Source organism: Nyctereutes procyonoides, unplaced genomic scaffold, assembly GCF_905146905.1.
Source record: "Nyctereutes procyonoides isolate TBG_1078 unplaced genomic scaffold, NYPRO_anot_genome, whole genome shotgun sequence".
In the NCBI taxonomy this organism is placed as follows: domain Eukaryota; kingdom Metazoa; phylum Chordata; class Mammalia; order Carnivora; family Canidae; genus Nyctereutes; species Nyctereutes procyonoides.
This window is the reverse complement of record NW_026575126.1, coordinates 47299952-47318233: the sequence shown is the minus strand read 5'-3', so window position 1 is coordinate 47318233 and position 18282 is coordinate 47299952. Positions and strand designations below refer to the sequence as shown.

Below are 18282 nucleotides of genomic sequence, written 5' to 3'. Positions count from 1 at the left end.
TGGTAAGGACCAGGCACCCCTGACTGGCTTAGGCACTTCTCCCTTTCAGAGCATTTTCCATACAGTGTTAAAATTGTTGGCATGACTGGGGCACCTGGGTAGCACAGTTGATTAAGCATCTGACTCTCAGTTTCAGCTCAAGTCCTGATCTCAGGGTCATGGGATCAAGCCTTACATCTGGCTCTGGGCTCAGTGCAGAGTCTGCTTGAGGTTTTCTCTCCTTCTCCCTCTGCCTCAACTGCGGTGCTCTCTCTAAAATAAATAAGTAAATCTTTAAAAAAAAAAAAACCTATTATGTGTCAGTCACTACTTTAGGTCCTGAAGACAGAGCAAGGAGGCAAGCAGAGACTCCTGGCCTCAGCGAGTAAGAGAGAGACAAATCCCTTAACGGTTATTCCACTGTGGTCCAAGAAGATACTGTGTGTAATTTCCATCTTTTTAAGTTTACTGAGACTTGTGGCCTGATGTATGGTCTGTCCTGGAGAATGTGCCCCTACACTTCAAAGAAAGTGTACTCTGCTGAGAGATCTCTGCATGCCTGTTGGATCGACGGGTTTACAGTGTTGTTCGCGTCTCTGCTTCCCTGCTGGTCTTCTCTCTAGGTGTTCTACCCAATATGGAAAGAGCAGTATTAAAGTTTCCAACTACTACTGCAGAGCTACTTATTTCTCCTTCATTTTTGCCAATTCTCACATCCTAAGTTTTGGGGCTCAGTTGTTAGGGACATACACATTCACAATTGTGAATAGAAACTATTTAGTTACCGTTGTTGTTTGTGCCACCAAGGAATACTGGATCTAAGGACAGTGAAAGCTGCTCGTGGGGGTCAGGGAGGGGGGTGAGGTGCTGCTTAAGTCTGAGGCATCACAGGGGCTGGAGGAAACAGTGTTTGGAGTTGGCCAAGTTGGGGAGGGTAGGCTGCGACTGGGAAAGATGCTTCAGGCAGGGGTACTAATGTCTGTGAAGGACACAGAGCCCAGATGAAGACTGCCTAGGTCTGAATCCTGCCTTCACTGTGTCATATGGAGGATGACACCCATGTCACAGCATTGTCAAAGGGACTCTGTGAGGGAGAACTGTGCCTGGCACAGAGGAAATGGTGTGGAAGGAATGATCCCGAGCAGGGAAGACCAGGTGACTTAGAGGAGTCGAGGTGGCTAGGGTGGCTGTGTGCAGGGAATAGACAGGGGAGGGCTGAGGACAAATTCAGAGGTCAGCAAACCTTCTGTGCAAACTACATGAGGGCTTTGGGGTTCCATCTGCAGAGAGGAAAATGGTGCTTCCCTCTGACTTTAGTGGAGATGCACAAACCCATGGGAGGGGCTGTATGTCTGCGGGAGAGAGATGATGGAGCTGGACCAGGCAGCGGCTCCTTGAGGACAGGGACTGTGCCTTACTCATGCCCTCCATCAAGGACCTGGCATGCCACCCCCCCCCCACAGAAGGTGCCTGGTAAGTCTGTGCTGTGACAGTCAGCCTTCTGCCTCACGAATGTCTCTGAGACACCCCACCACCACCTCTATGCTCTCACCTCTCTGCCAGGTTGTCCTGACCGTTGCCCCCAACTAGGCTGCCATCCCATAATCCTCCTCAGCCTGTACCCCGCCCCCTGCCACTGGCCCATGGGAGGCAAGCTCACCCCTGAATTCCATCCTTCATGACTTCACCTCACACTGACCCCCCCAGCCTACCAGCCTGACAGCCACTCAAGCACCGAGCAGCCTCCTGAACCCTCTGCCTTTTTCATAACCTCCCTGTCATTGCCACGCCTGCCCTGTGAGGTTGGCATCACAACCTCACCGTGTGAGTGAGGAACTTGGGCCAGCAAGGTCTAGAGGCTTGCCCGAGGTCATAGCAGGGGGAGTCCTGTAGACAGGACTCAGGATGGGTCAGCCTGGCCCTGCTAAGTGCTCTTTCTGATGTCCCGCCCTATCTCTTCAGAGGCGAGCTTTGCCCAGCTGACACCTTCCCTCAGGGAGGCTGGGCCTTCTTGCTCCAAAGAGCTGAATGAGAGCAGGGAGGCTCTGCTGGGTCCTAACTTGGCACTCGCTCTGCTGCCTTCACCAACCCAGGGGGTTACCCATCCAAACCCCAAAGCAACATGATCTCAAGAAGTCTGAAGACCATCTCAGGTCTTCAGGGGTTTACCATCAGAGGCACCAGAGAGAACCACAGCCAGTAACCAATGAGACCCAGCCTCAGAAACTCTAACTCAGGAGTTACAAGCTCAAATTCCTCTAGGAGACACACAGATAATGAAAGCTGAGAAGCAGGCCAGAGCCAGGCACCGGGGACAAGTGGGGACCGTGGTCAGCAGAAGAGCACACACCCCGTGTGAGGGAGGCGGCTGCTACTCAAGCTCTGTGGCCTGGTAAGGAATTTGAGTCTTTTTTTTTTTTCTTTTTAAAGCAAAATTTACTTTCTTCATGTGATAGCTTCCAAGTCTTAAATGTCAACCAAAAAAAATTAATTGTTTTCCAGTACCCAACAAGTGAAATAAAATATGTATGAAGGCCAGACTCGGACTGCAGGGGAACAACTTCTCACCTCTAGGATAACCAAATGAGCCCATGCAGATTTCCACCTAATTTTCGTGCTCCTCTGGGACACAAACCACACAACAGAGTCCTATTTCTAAAGGGCCCCTCGTGAGCAGATGCTGTGGACTTACATTTCAAAATCCGACAAACTCTGGTCTTCAGATGTTTGACTCAAATCTCCAGGCACCTGCCATCAGGAGAGAGGGAAGGAAGAGAGAAAATGCATCTTGGTTACTGTAGTTTGCATAACCATGCAAGAATTTTGCCGCTCAATGATCCCTGAACATTTCCTGTTCAGGATGAGGTGAAAAAGCAGTTACTGGAAAACAATAAGAGATTTTGTGGAAGGATGGTTAGAGACAGTGTTATGGTAATAAAAACATGCCACCATGAGGGATCTCCATTATCTTCATGGAGAAAGGACTGTTAATCCTATTGAGATAATAGCAGGCCTGTAAAATCATGTAATTTTGGATCTATAAAGGCCTAATTAGGATCTGAGATGCGACATATCAAATGAGCAGTGGAAAAAATATTCACTGTCACCGGGATGAACATCACACACACAGACACACCTAGTACGTAAACCCAAAAGGCCAACGTCTGCCCCCAAACGGCTCTATCCTTCCCCCCTCGTGATGCGTGAGCAATTTAAGGCAGAACACAGCTGCTGCTTCTGACTCACAAGGGCCCCATGGGAACACGACTGGGTAAAAGAAACTGTGCTGCCTGGCATGATGGCACGTACTACGTAAAGTGGATCCCAAAATGGTCAGCAGTAGTAGATGCTCCGTAAGTGGTGACGTTATGGTCACACTCAGAATCTCAAGTGGCCAGAATTTCAGAATGTCGATGGAAACCGGGAGGAACAAGGGCAACAGGGGAGGGTGTGGGCCAGTCAGGGGAAGAGCATTTACTTCATGCTCTGCACCTGTCAGAGCTCTGGTGTTACCTGCAGTGGTCATCAATCTTCCTAACCATTGCTGTCCACCCCAGGCCCCCTCGGCCTTCATGGATGAGGGAACAGGCTCAGGGAGGCTGGGACCTTGCCCAAGGCCACACTTGCAGGAACTGGATCTAAATTCCGGGCTGCCCAGCTTCAAAGGCGCTTCTGCCACAAACCCTCGGCAAACACACGGAAAACCAGGTATGAGGTGGAAGAAAGCAAGACTTGAAGTCTTTCCAGGGAGCCGGAGATGCCAGAAGGTAACTCCATGGTTCTGGAGACAGTGCTCTGGGGCCACATGGCTCAGGGTCAACTCTGGCTCCATCTGCTCCTGACCCTGCAGCTATGAGCAAATTATGTGCCTCTGCTGTGCCACACTGTCCTCACAGGTAAAACAGGTGTGGCAGTCTTGTAACTCCCAAGGTGGTTCTGAAGACCCACGGAGTATGCGCAACAGTGCCTGGCAGGTAGGAAGGTCACAATACCTGTGAACTGTGCTAATAATATGGCAACTGTTGAGGAAAGCAGTATGTTAGCCTTAATACCAATACAGAATCTGTCCTGCCACCCCAAGGGGTAAGCTCTCACCCCACATATGGCAGCCCAGAGGGAGAACCACCCAACCTGAGCACTTGACAGATGTGTGGAGCTAAGCAATTATAATGGGCTCCAGGATCAGGTTTTGCCAAGAAGCTGCTATTGAGAGATTCCTTCAAACCCAACAAGGAGAAACCTGCCTACCCCCAGGTTGAGAAATCCTCAGTTTCAAAAAACCAGGGTGGGAGGGACGGGGGTGTCATTGTGGCCCTGCTATTGTGTGAGCATCATTTTTCCTATGGATGGCTGGGAGGAGAGAGAAAAGAATCTATTAGGGAAGCCATGAGGCTGGCCCACAATCCCTGAGAACATCCACATCCTTTGATCCAGATAGCTCACTCTCAGGACTTATCCAGACGGAATCATCAAAGACCTGGACCAGAATTCACATCAAAGATCATTCCTCTTTCAATTGCTTAGACAAGTTGAAAAACATTTTTCAAACAATCTAAAGGTCCAACTATAGAGAAAATGATTCAGGAAATTATGGCATGTCTGTATGAGATGACCAGATTTTTTTTTAGTGAGTTACATATGCACAGTCATGAGGGTACGAACACAACGATAATTGTGGAGAAATATATGAGGAAATTAACAGGGGCTCTCATTGATTATACAGAAGTGGAAATGGAGAGAAGGGCTGAATTTTCATTTGCTCTATTTCTATTAAGATGAAAAAAAGTATTTATCTTTTGAATAAACTGTTTTAGAAAAAAAAATTTTTTAAATATTTTTATTTATTTATGATAGTCACAGAGAGAGAGAGAGAGAGAGAGAGAGAGAGAGAGGCAGAGACACAGGCAGAGGGAAGAAGCAGGCTCCACGCACTGGGAGCCTGACGTGGGATTCGATCCCGGGTCTCCAGGATCGCGCCCTGGGCCAAAGGCAGGCGCCAAACCGCTGCGCCACCCAGGGATCCCCTAGAAAAAAAAATTTAAATGCACTTTTGAAGAACAAAATAGTTTTCCATGTGCTATAATGAAAAGATCTCCAGGACAGATCAAGTGAGAGCATAAGCAGGGCGCAGGTGGTAGGTCTAATACGCTACCTGGGGCGCAAAAGTAGAGAATTAGGTCTATCAAGTTGGTTTTGCTTTTGCTTCAAGAAGCATCAGCAGTGAACTTTAAGACATCTAGAAAAGAGGCACCTTTTCCTGTGGGCACCGCGGGGGGCGGGGTGAGGGCCTGGACAATTGGCAGAGAATATGGAAAACGTTTTTTTTTTATTAAACACTTTTTTTTTTACATTGTTTGAGCTCTGAAATAATGTACTACCAATTAAACATTTAAATAAAAACGTATTATCCCACCAAAAGAGTGCTTCTGATAAAATTTTAATGGCACAGCAAACAGCTCTGGGTTTAATAAAAAAGCTACTGGGAGCTGCAAATGCTCAGTCTGGCTCCTCAGCGTGACTTAGGACGTCCACATATCAGTGAGGTCAGAACGAAGCAGATCGGAGATGACCCTGGCACAGCTCGGGAGTGACAGAGGGCAGGTGGATTTGCAGTATGCATGTGAACTTCCTTGTACTGCCTCCAATGAAGGTGCATTACTTATACAACCAGAAACAGACACATAATACATATTAAGTGTCTCTCTTATTACTGTGTAAAGTAAGAAAGATGCTTTTTCCAATCCACCCCACCATAAAAATGCACTTGGCTAATATACAGAAAGCCAGAAATGAGAGATTTTGTCTTCAAATGCTCTCATGTGTATGGGACGGAAAAGGACAAGGGGAGACTCAGGAGGCACACCACCGTGCAGACACCTCTCCCCTTGACTCTTCCACACAGAGCCCTGTGGCCACAGCCAGGAGTCTAGCACCTTCTCTGGTGGGCCTGTGGGGCAGCTCTCAGCTTCTCTTCTCTGAGCCTGATCTGGGGAAGGTTCTTCTGGCATGACGGGAAGGTTCTTCTGGCATGATGGGAGAAGCAGGCAAGGAAACTGGGGGAGGGGCTCCCAGGCTGTGAAGACACCTGCCGCACATTACATGCATCAGCATCAGGATGCCCCCTTTAAATCAACCTCCATTTCAGAACGGAAGTGAACAGATCTTGGACCCAAGGAACCAGGTAAAGGAACAGGAAAGGTTCTGACTGGGTCAACCCTACAGAGCTAAAGGGAAAGGTGGCCAGAAGGACTGATGTAAAAGAGAAGGTAAGGGTTTTAAGGACAGACATCACTTTACAATTTTAAAAACAAAAAAGCTTCTTCTAAAACAATTCTCAGAAGAAGGCATTTTCTTCACAGATCAGTTAACCCTTGGGGGTCTGACTTGTAGGGAACATTTTGGACAACGGATCTAGGTAGCTGGGAGGTTTTAAGCCCTTTTGAATTGGGAGCTTTTCTTCTAATTATGTGGCATTATTGGTATCAGCAAGCCAGGAGACATTTTCGTGTCTGTGAGTTCCGGAGAGAGTGACTGGAAAAGAATCTGTCAACTTTCCGACCTCTGTGGAATGTATCTTGCAAATCAGGCCCAGCTCGACAGTACCTGCATACTGATAACTGATGCCCAAACCTACACAATCCTTTAACATTTTGTCTTTTCATGCTGTCTATCCAGACTGGTACCAGATATCATCTAGGGTTTACAGTCATCATCCAGAAAGATGATTTTACTCCAGTCTGGAAAAGGTTGGGGGTGGGGGGCAGACAGTATTTTCTAAGAAAAATCAACTTTCTAATGTCACTGGCCACAAGCATCCCTTGTAATACCTCCTGAAGCTGCAGGGAATCCTGGAGGACAGATCTCTGGAACATAGCCTGTGTTTGGTTCACCCTCAACAGCGGGCATAAAAAAGTCATCAGCAGCATGGAGCCCTCACGGACTTCTCCCTGGCCCTGCGGAGAAGGGAAGTCCCCATCCCGCCTGTCGTCTGGGAACTCGCACAGCAATACGCAGGTGCGGGAAAGGCCAGACCCATTACCGTAGAAACACAGCACCCAGGAGTCCCGGGTTCCTCCTGGACAAACACCCCAGGGGCTGCACGTGCATGGGTAGGGACAGAGCGTGCACAGAGAATCTGCTTCTGGGGCACGTCAGCAAAGATGCTTCCCCTGTCTCTCCTGACTCAGGATTTCCTGGATTGCTGGCAGGCTGGAATGCCCACATGGAATTCAGACACTGGTTCATCCTGGTGTTCTGCCTGGGAATTCCTCAAACCTAGGACTGGGGCTCAGATAACAGAGATTCTGCCAAAAAGAGAAACAAATGTGCTGAGTAGATGCTTATTTAAATAGAAAGGGAAGGACAGAAGAAGAGAGGAAAGAGCTAATCAGGCAACCGCCAGAGCCACAGGAAAAACTCTACCTCCTTCTACTTCCAGGATCAGGATCCTGGCAGGAGGAAGCAAAGACGGACAAAGAGCCCTCGCCTTCCTTGGAGCTGCCCTTACTTGCTATCGTCAAAGGGTTTCTGCTCTTCAAAGTGCTTTCACATCACAAATCATCCCATATACCCTCCTCCTCACAGCCCTGTGGGCACACACAGACGTCACCCCATTTCACAAGCAAGGACAAGAGGACTTGGTTTAAAATAAACAAAAGAAACAGAGATGCCACGAGGCCGGCACCAACTGCCAGAAGAATGAATGCATCATCTTGGATGTCCAGCTCAGCTGAGTCTCAGATGACTGGAGCCCCAAGCAACAGCATAAGATGGAGCAAAATCACTCAGTCAAACCACAGAATCATGAAACAAAGAAAAAGGTTGTGTTTTTAAGTCATTAGGTTTTGGGGTGGTTTGATACACAGCAAGAGGTGGCCCAAAAAGTAACTTTCTCAGGGTCGTTCAGCTAGTAAGTGACAGAGGTAGGAGTCAAATGCAGGTCATTTGGCTCCAGAAACTACATTTTTTACCACCAAGCTATGCAGCCTCCTACTAAGTCCCCAATCTTTGCATTTTGCTTCTGCACACTGACAAGCCCAGAAGATAAAGTAACCTATGTCCACAATGAAGAAGCTCCACTGGTATAAAGAGCTCTGATGGAGAGACGAACACTCAACCCCTTAAGAGTAGGTGTGCACAGGTATACGTATGGGTCTAAAACCCTAAGCCTTTCTTCAGCTTGTTTTCTCTGATGCCACAGGGTGCATTCTGGGCAGGCACCTGGCCTGGAGGAACAAGGCACAGGCCCAACCCAGTCCATGGTGACTGCCTTTCTCCCCAGGAAATCCCAGGACCTTTCCCATCTTTGGATACACACATCAGCCTACAAGACTCCGAGCAGAACACACCAAGTCCCAATGGACTGGCGGAAAATTGGCCACTCTGATCATTAGAGAAGGCTCCCACTGATTGTTAGTGAAGTCACCCGGTTTCAACAAACCTGGTTTCTACCTCACCTACCCTGTGACACCTGTCTCTGAGTGCTCTATTAGAAAGAATCAACAAAGACAAGGGGACCCCCACCCAACAATGTGTTCAATACTTACTATGTGCCCACGTATTAGCACATTTGATCCCCCAAATAATGTGTGACACAAGAATTATCTCAAGTCATGTTCATTTCCTCTCTTCCTCCAACTTGTTAATACAGCTGGCCCTTTTCTCACCTTTCAAAACTAACCAAAAAATGCATTCCTAGAGACCTCTGCCCTGACTGCCAAAACTCAGTGGCACTCCATTGCTCTCTCTAGGGTTCGCGGGCAGCTGGCCATTACTCCATTCTGATCAGTCTGCGCACCAGTCCCTCCCTGTGAGCTGGACGACACATGCAACTGTGACACATGACAGCCCCGCCCTGCGTCGACACTGAATTAGTATTTGTGACTGATGAAATAAATGATAATATAAGCTGTATTTCCACACTGAAATGTCAATCTATTTTGAAACTGCTTTGTAGCAAATTCGCAATCTTCACACATGATAAGGATGACTTGGTCTGGAGATAAGAAAAACCAAAGGAAGAGAATTGTATTCTCTCTCTTCTAATTACACGGCTTTCAGATTTACCGCTCAGAAGAAAAGGCAAAAGGCAGATATGACAGAGCAGCAAATCTTTGTCCCAATCACTAAATGACACCCATGATTTATGTTTTCCAGAGTCACTTTCTCCTTCATCGATCTTTTCAAATAGCCTTCCCTTAAGCAATTAGCTCTCACTTTGCAGTGCCAAAAACGACAACTATTTCCTGGCCCCCCTACAGCCTTGCTTTCTCATCTCATTTCTTTAATAAGGAACAAAATGTGCAATGGCACAGCTGTCTTCCAGCGTGGTTAGACAAGCCAGAGGACAGGCAGGCCCAGGCCTGCCCTTTGAATATGAAGTCAGTCTTAGCCTCTGGGCCTACCAGGGGCAGCCAGCCCAGGTCTGAACCACTTTCAGGCTTCTGGGCTTTATTTTTTTTTTTTTTTTGAGTTTTTATTTATTTATTCATGAGACACAGAGAGAGAGAGAGAGGCAGAGACATAGGCAGAGGGAGAAGCAGGCTCCTTGTGGGGAGCCCAATGTGAAACTCTTGAAACTCTCTATCCTGGGCCCTGGCAGACAGACACTCAACCACTGAGCCACCCAGGCATCCCTGGGTTTATCTTTTCATCTAATTGTTTTACAAACAATTAGAGGCATTCCTGTGGTTTAAAAATCAGCTGAGGACAAAGACTCCATTGGGAATAAAGAACTGGCAACAAAGAGCTTTCGAGAGTTCCTTACACTACCCTCCAGGAAGTTCCAGAAGCTTGAAGAAATGAGACTACTACACTTCTGTGAATTAGATTTTGATGTGTCTGCTTCCCAGAAAAGACTAGGAGGGTCTCAATGACAATATTCCCAGAGGCCTCAGTGGTATAAGGCACGTGCTAATTGCTCAATGAATGTCCCCACTGGATGGAAAGATGAATACACAGAGAAAGGAAGAAAAGGAATTTCAGGGAAGAGGCATGAGGAAAGTATCCAGTCAACTCAGAGTGAATATCAAGTTTCTTTCTAAGGAATGAAGATGCACAGACAACATAGGTATACCCAGCTCTACAAGGACATACACTGCAATGCCATTTCTGACAGTTAGAGCTGGGTAACTAGTAATGAAATGGCTCCATAAAATAATGGTACAGTCAGAGCCCACCTGCACCAGTGAGGACTAGAATAGCATGGCCCTCCTCTGCTAACAATAAAAATGGCCTCCAGGATATAATGTCAAGTGACAAACACAAGACACAAAACAACAGGTCAGGTCAAGTACTATTTGATTGAGAAGCTGGAAGACAGATATGCGTGTGTGCTTGCATCTCCATTAACTGTTTCTAGAAAGACACAGGAAACTGCCAACTGTGGATGCCTTCACAGGGAGGGCAATGAAAAGGAAGGGTGGGAGGAAGATACAGTTTTTTTGTTGTTTTTTTTTTTTAAGAAATGTTTCTCTTTTTTAAGATTTTATTTATTTACTCATGAGCGACACAGCGAGAGAGAAAGGGGGGGGGGCAGAGACACAGGAAGAGGGAGAAGCAGGCCCCATGCAGGGAACCCGACGTGGGACTGGATCCCGGGGCCCCTGGATCATGCCCTGGGCTGCAGGCGGCGCTAAACCGCTGCGCCACCCAGGGTACCCACAGAGTTATTTTTTACTATACAACTTTATACCTTATCAAGTTTTACGACACGAGAGAGTAGTCAGTCACCCTTTCAAAAAATAAATGTAATGACTTGTAATTTTTAAAGGGAAAAAGTAAAAAAATTAAAGATTAAAAAATAAAGGGAAAAAGTATTATGTCTATGATGGGGAAAAGCAGGAAAGTGACTGCTCTAAAAGGAAGGGAGTGGGGACCGACAGGGAAGGGGCATCAAGGAACATTCTGGGGTGACAGCAAAGTTCTGGGTCTTGTGCTACACAGGTGCATGCACTTATCCGAACTCCCCGAGCATACAGTGAAGATGTCATCATATCTGCAATTTGCTTTGAAATGCATTTTTAAAAAAGATGAATTGATGGAGTATAAAGGAAGGAAGAGAGAGGGATGGATGGAGGGATGGAAGATAAAGCAAGCACAATAAACTGTTAATAGCAGGATACGGTGTTCATGGTGAAATTCTTTAACACAGTTGTTTTAAATTTTTCAGACAGAATGTTGAAAAAAATAAGTTTTGATCAACCATGAAGAATAACTAAATTACCTTTCTATTCTCTGCACAGAAAATGACATAATATCACTGTCTTATAAAGAGGCCTTCAGAGTATACAGCTTAAAAATGTAGGAGAGAAAGTGTTACAGAATTGTGTCAGATGGTTAATATAACTACTTTGTTTTTCTGGATTCTGAGATATTAGTGGTATTTATCAGCTTTTTGAAAATGAAAACATGGGGCTTCTGGGTGGCGTCAGCTCAGGTCATGGTCTTGGGGTCCTGGGATAGAACACACATTGGGCTCCCTGCTCAGCAGAGAGCCTGCTTCTCTTCTTCCTCTTCCTCTGTTCATGCTCTCTCTCTCTTGCTCACTCTTTAAAATAAAATCTTTAAATATAAAAATAAAATAGAAGTGAAAACATGTTATTTCTTCATCAATAAATAATATTTTAAGAAGGACCAGACTCGAACTTTGGTCAGCTGGGACTGAGTTCTGACTTTGCTGTGTGGTCTAAAAGAAGCCACCACCCTTTTCTGTGACTCCTTCCCTCCAGTACAATGGGGCAACAGAAGCTGCCTTGTGGGACAGGCCAGTGCCTGGCTGAGAACAGGTGCCTGCTAGGTGGCAGCCAGGCCCACCTTCCTGGGTAGAGTTCAAGGGTACTGCACAGACTGAAGACTGGGGCTGGGCAGCCATCACCCACCAGTGAGGGGCCAACTGCTCCACTCCACAGATGCAAACAGCTGCCAGCCATTCAGACACTGCGACCACAAATTCATACTAAACTCCTCGTAAGGTCCAGGCACCCTGGTGCCAGGGAGGTGGCAGCAAACTGAGATACAAAGCCCTGGGGCTCATGTAGCATATAATCCAGCAGGAGAGACCATCTTCAGCCAAGCTATGAACACCATTACGGTGGGCAAGTCTGCAGAGAAGAAAAGGGACAGCAGAGGCGTATGGGAGGGGGACAGGGCAGAGTGGTGTGGAGGGAGGGCGGCTGGAGAGGAGGCTGAGGGATGAAGGTAAAACAGCAAGACTCTGGTCCTTGATCAGACAGTGAGAGGCCCCCAAGGGAATAAGCATAGGAGAGCCTGGGCTCGCTGGCATTTTGCTAATCTCTCTGGCTGTAGAGCAGTTCCCAGGAGGCAGGCAAAAGGGGAGCCAGGAGGTGCATGGTTCTGATGCACACACCCCACCTCAACTGTGCGCACAAGAGGATTTGCCAAGCTCTCTGCCCATCGCCCTCCCACCGATGGATTTATGGCTCACCTGTAAGAAAGTGCACATTAACAACCGTCTCCAGTTTCTCTAGGCTTAACTTAACTAAGGCATGAAGCAATTCTCAAATATCCTCAGCCCATCTCCAGTGAAAAGACCTAGGCTCATCATAACAAGCTGGAAGTGCCAACTAGTCCAAGCTCACTCCTGCGACACATGAGGACCATGAGGCCCAAGAAGGGAGGATATGGCCTCACAGGGGCTGCACCTCCTACCGTCTCACACCATACAGGGCATTCCTACCTGCTCCTGGTAAGTGCCCTGGATTTTAGTAGCTGCCCCCAGAGCTCCGTGGCCACAGCTCCTCCTCCCCCCACACTCTTCAGCAGAAACAGGATACACTTGGATCTGATCCCCATTTTGAGTTTCCAAGGAAGGGCTCTGCTTAAAGGGTTATTTGAAAAGAAATAGTTTAGAATAAAACACTGAACAAATTGCTTCATTCATTCTCATTTCACCCTTAATTCCCACTCAACAGCCAGAGAAAAAGAGGCACAGAGCAACCAGTAGACACCAAAGGAAAGTACAGGGTTTGTGCAAAGCCTAGCACCCAAAGCCAGCCACTCTTGCTAAGACGACTGTGTAAGTGGAGCGCACGTGTAGGATTTCCCAAAGTGCCTGCCAGTACATCTGAAACAGCCACTTAGAACCTAGCCAGGGGCCACCAAGCAGCATTTAATAACCATAGAAGATATAACAGATGTTTAAGCGACGGGTCTAAGCAGTTCATTATTGCCGACAGGAGTAGGTGTGGGTGCATTTGGGCTGACCTGCTGGAGATGTCAAACTGCAAAGAAAACCAGAAGGTACTTACCAGGTCTGTCTCCTTGCCAACAGCACACTTTCTGTGAGCGTGCAAGGGTAGGTGTGTCACTGAGAAACCCTCCACGCTGGCACTTCCAGCCCTGAACCCAGCACCTCCCCATACTCCAGGATAAGGGGCGGGCAAACCATGGCCCATGGACCAAATCCAGGCTGCCTTTGTAAATAAGTTTTTACTGGAACACAGGGACGCGTGTACAACATTCATCACCTGTGGCTGTTTTCCCATTACATCAACAAAGCTGAGTAAATGTGACAGCGACAGTATGGACCCCTTCTTAAAACACGTACTAAAACATGTTCTGTAATCTGGGCATTTACAGAAGAATTTTGCTACCTCCTGCTCCAATTGATGGCAGAGCAGCTACAGGAAAATGGTTGGTGATTTCAGAGCAACTTAATTTTTCTTGGTGGGTGGGTGGGGGGGAGAAATGTTTGAGTTCCACAGCTTCATGATAGGAATCTGAGAGGCTGAAGAATAAAAGGAGGCCCGGATTGTGATGGAGAAGGAATGATAAGGAACAGCATTGGAAGATCCAGGCCTTTATTTACATTTATCCATGAAACACAGAGCAACTGTTTAGTAGGAGCATGTGTCCCGTACTCTGCAAGAGGCTCAGGGAGGCTAAGTGATGTGCCCACCGACACAGCAAGATTCAAAGCCAGGCCCGGCTGAATCACCGGCTGCCTCTCCACCAAGAAAAGTGGGTCCCAAAACAAGAATCCAGGCTCCTCTCTGAAGCTATCTCTGAGCCCACAAAACTGAGCACCTCTGGAAGGCTGCTTCCTGTAATGAGCGATGAAGACACGCGGGTCAGAGAGCACGGGTATGCCCGGGCCGGCTGCTGCTAACATCACGCAAGGGCTGTATTTTTACCATTACAAGTGCAATGATTACATCTGCAGATGAGCGGGCACTGCTCATTTTTGAACCAAAGCGAAATGGCTCTGGAATGTTTCCTCCCAGGATTCTTCCCAGGGGTTTAATTTCTACTGCTCACCAATAAGACAGCCATGTCCTGGATGCTGCTTAAGGCACCCGGGGTAGGCGTGGAGGGGTTTGCTTCTAAAGAAGCTCCACATTAATTAGTTTTGGCTGTGGAGGTCCTCGAGAAAAGACACAGGACCTGGGTCTCGCCACTTACTCATGGTGACTTCTTAGGCCTCGGTTTTCCTCATCTTTAAGATGGGGCCAGCGCCCGGGACTTCATCATGTTTGCAAGCTGCCCAGCATACTGCCCACGCTGCCTTAGTAGGCGCTCGGGCACTGCCGTTCCTCACCCTCCTGCCCCACGCTGCCCTCCTCACCCCCTCCCTGCACAACAGGAAGGCAAATCCGGCAGCTCCAAACTTTACAGTCCCCCCGCAGCTCATGTTTGATCAGACCCATTTCCCACTTGCGGGAATCTAGCCTGTCCCCTTCTCTCCCGGGCATCCTGATGCCTGCGGCCCCTGTGGGGGGTCAGGATGCTACAGCAAGCCCCAGCTTTCTCCCAGGTTCCTGCAAGTTCTAGAGCCCCTCAGCCCTGCTGTGAGGAGCAGAGAACCGACACAGCCTGGCTTGCCCCCTGGTGCCAGGGCACCGAGGACTGTGTTCTGTCTCTGTGTGTCAGAATGAAGACCTGCTGCTCCCTTTTCTTTGACCTGTCCTCACTTCTGGAACAAAGGCTTTTTATTTTCTTTCTCACCCTTCATCTCTGTTCTTATTTACACTGAGCTGCCATCTGCATTTGCCACATGTTTGCCACATGTTTGGGAATGATTTATCCTAGGCTACAAATGCACCCGTGCATTTTCCATTCCTTGTGGTTTCAAGGTTTCCATCTGTTTTAAAGCAGACCCCACTTCCTGAATGGTGTTTTTTTTTTTTTTTTTTTTTAAGATTTAGAGATTTAAAGATTGAAGAGAGAGAGAAAGAAAGAAAGCGAGCAGGGAGAGAGGTAGAGGGAGAAATAAAATCCCAAGCAGATTCCATGCTGAGCACAGAGCCTGACACAAGGCTCCACCTCACCACCCTGAGATCACGACCTGAGCCGAAACCAAGAGTCAAAGGTTTAACTGACTGTGCCCCCAGGTGCCCCCTGAACAGCATCTTACCAAGAACCCCAACATTAGTGGCAGTGCCACAGCTACTTGACCAGACAGCAATCGGGTGGCTATGGGCCAAGGGGCTCAGTGCTATGGAATGAAGAGTGGGACGGGGAGCCAGTTGCCCACCAGACAAATCAGGGAAGCATCCTCCCCTAGCTCCTCCAGATAGAGCAAGGCCCTGTCGGTGCCAGCACCTTGCTTTCAATGTGTCGTTTTAAGCCACCAGATTTGTGCTCATCTGTTACACGTACTGACCTCTTGCTCCATGCCAGGCCCTGTTAGCCACTCCATGTACAGATGGGGAAGCAGATTCCCAGGGTTGACCTGACTTAAGGGCACAGGGTTGTAAGTGGCAGAGCTGGGAGTGGAACCAGGTGGTGTGGGGTCCAGAGTCCACAGAAGGATAGGACACCATCTCGAAAGAGCATGGCTTTGGGGTTAGACAGGTCCAAGCTTGCACTGAGACCCTGCTATCCTGGCCAAAGCCCCGGGCTCTCCAGCCTTGCATTTCTCCGTGATGAAACAGGCAGATACTACTTCCCAAGCTGGCCTCACTACAGATTAAGTGAAAGAAACTGAGTACTGCTGTGTTGTATCCCAGGGCCCAACAGAGAGGAAGCATTCCAGAAGTTATTTCCTAAAGGAATAAGCAGGGGACGGCCATGGTGTCGTGTCATCTGCTGGTAGGGACGGTCGTTTCAAATTCTGAGGGTAGGGGCTAGCCAGAAGACACGTTCCTCTGTGAAGAACACGATGACTATAGGGGAAAATAATTTCCTAAACTCACTCACCCAACCTGTCCCACTGTGCTAACAGCTCTTGGAAATGCCAGATGGGTGGGGGGATGGGGGTGGGGGTGGTTAATGAAGCCCACAGAATGGTTTAAGCATTTGATAGGAGTTAGGATAGCCTTAGGAGTGAGTTCCAGGCTGCAGGACTCCAGGACTAGGGCACTGAGAGCAGCTAGTGAGAAAGAATGCCTAAAACTGAGCTCTCTGTCCTCAAAGACCAAAATGGCACATTCCAGAACCTGCCTCCTGGACAACTTGTGTGATGTTTAACACTGGAGACTAGCAAGAACTCCAAAACAGCACCTTCCAGAAATACCCATAAGTGTAACTGCCCCCCTCCCCCCCAGCACACACATCAGTGCCTCCCATGACCAGCTACACAATGGCCTCATCACCACTGGGCAGCACCCACTTGCTGGCATTGATGACTGAGGAAGCCAATCAGCAAAACCCTCAATTAGAGCCCCAAACTGTCACCACAGAGATTGGACACAAGAAACAGTCCTGCCAGGGAGAAATCTGCCTGATTTCCAATCTGTCTTCTATCAATAAGCAGTAAATAATGAAGTTTTGCTAATGAACAAGACACCAGGCACAGGGCCATTTAAAATCAATTTCATGATCACAGCTCCCAACGTGCGATGTTTCCCCAACACCCTTTGAAATGGACTTGGAGATGTGTTTGGAACAAAGTCAAAGCAGCAAGAGTGCACAGTCCTGGACCCTGCTCCCCTCTCTGTTTCTCACAGGCTGAGCAGCAGCAGGCAAGTCATCTCCCTGCTCTGAGCTTTGTTTCTTCCCCAAGGAAAGAAAGGGACAAGATAAAGGGGTAGACTGGAGCTGTTTGCTGCCTGGAATCGGCTCACCTTCTGGAAAATCCGCTACCGAGAGATCTGTGTGGACTACACCATGCGCCTCGACCCTGGATGAGCACGGAGTCACCTGTGGTTATCCTGTCCTTGTGGTCCTAGGGACAGGTTCAACATCAGCCCATGAACAAAGCCAGTTTGATCCGAGAGAATGTGGGGATCTGGGGGGCCGTGTTGGATGGAGTTGCATTCTTTCTCTTGATGACGACTGGGAGGATAAGCAGCCTGGCACCACTACTCACCAAGCTCTACACTTTTCAGTTACTCAACAAAACAAATTCCTTGCTTTGCTGACCTTGGTTTGGCTCCAGTTCTGTGCTTCTGCCACTGAAAGCATCCTGATACGGAATCAATGGGTCCTTCCAGCTCCAGCATTTACTTGTTTCTATGGGACTTCCTAGGAAGGTCAAAGTCCTAAAAATAACAACCCAAAGGAAATCCCTCCATCCCTGCTGCCAAGGAGCGACCGGGAGTATTTGAGGACACATACCATGTCGGGTCTACCTCTGATCCCCAGTTCAAAGCACAGTACCCGGAACTCAGGAACCCCAGATCCTCCCAACACATGCACTGAAGGAACAGATCACTAAGACAGAGACTTGCCAACCGTGGGCCCCTGGATAAGCCGGACTTCTCTGATCGGCATCATTACCGTGGCCCAAACCACTTCCAGCATCACTGCTCGTAAGTGGTTACTAGGTGCCAGGCTTTAGAGCTCCGCACAGATCGTTTGACGGAATCCTCACGACCACCCTGAGAAGTAAGGTGCCACCTCTGGGGGTCAGCAAGGCTATCCACAAATAACCCTTTCCAGGTGCCTGGCAAGGACGCATTCCCCCTCCCAGCTGCACTGAGATGCATCTGTGAGACTCGATTTGCCAATGAAATAAGAGAGAAGTAATGTGTGTCCTATCTGGGCAGCAGCTTTGGGAAAGAGTGTGCGTGGCCAGGCTCTCCTGTCCCTCTCCCACGGCCCGGGTCTGGGTGTGAAGATGGTGAGGAGATGGTGCAGAAGCCCAGCCACTCTGTGCTGTGATGACCCTGCAAACCAGCTGGCTTGGGGCTTTCCATGCCAGGCTTGCCCACATGTCCCTGGCTGGAAACCCCAGGCACCAGGAGAACGGAGGTGCTGGTCACCTCTGCATCTCAGAAGCTAAGAGTCCACCCCAAAGCAGGGCACAATCACAGATACCTAATGCCCCCACCTCAAGACACATGAAGTTACAGACTTGTGAGAATACTTCCTACGGGGTAGAATAAAGCAAGCAATGAGGAT

At 48.4% G+C, this 18282-nt stretch overlaps 1 protein-coding gene across 2 annotated transcripts in view; it reads right to left on the bottom strand.

Moving 5' to 3' along the window:
• SNX29 (sorting nexin 29) overlaps positions 1 to 18282 on the bottom strand; it is a 530502-nt gene that overhangs the window by 158210 nt on the left and 354010 nt on the right. For both annotated transcript variants that reach the window (XM_055339302.1, XM_055339303.1), the window contains exon 17: positions 2672 to 2727. In XM_055339302.1, coding sequence (XP_055195277.1) covers positions 2672 to 2727 — 56 coding nt within the window. The remainder of the gene's footprint in view (positions 1 to 2671; positions 2728 to 18282) is intronic.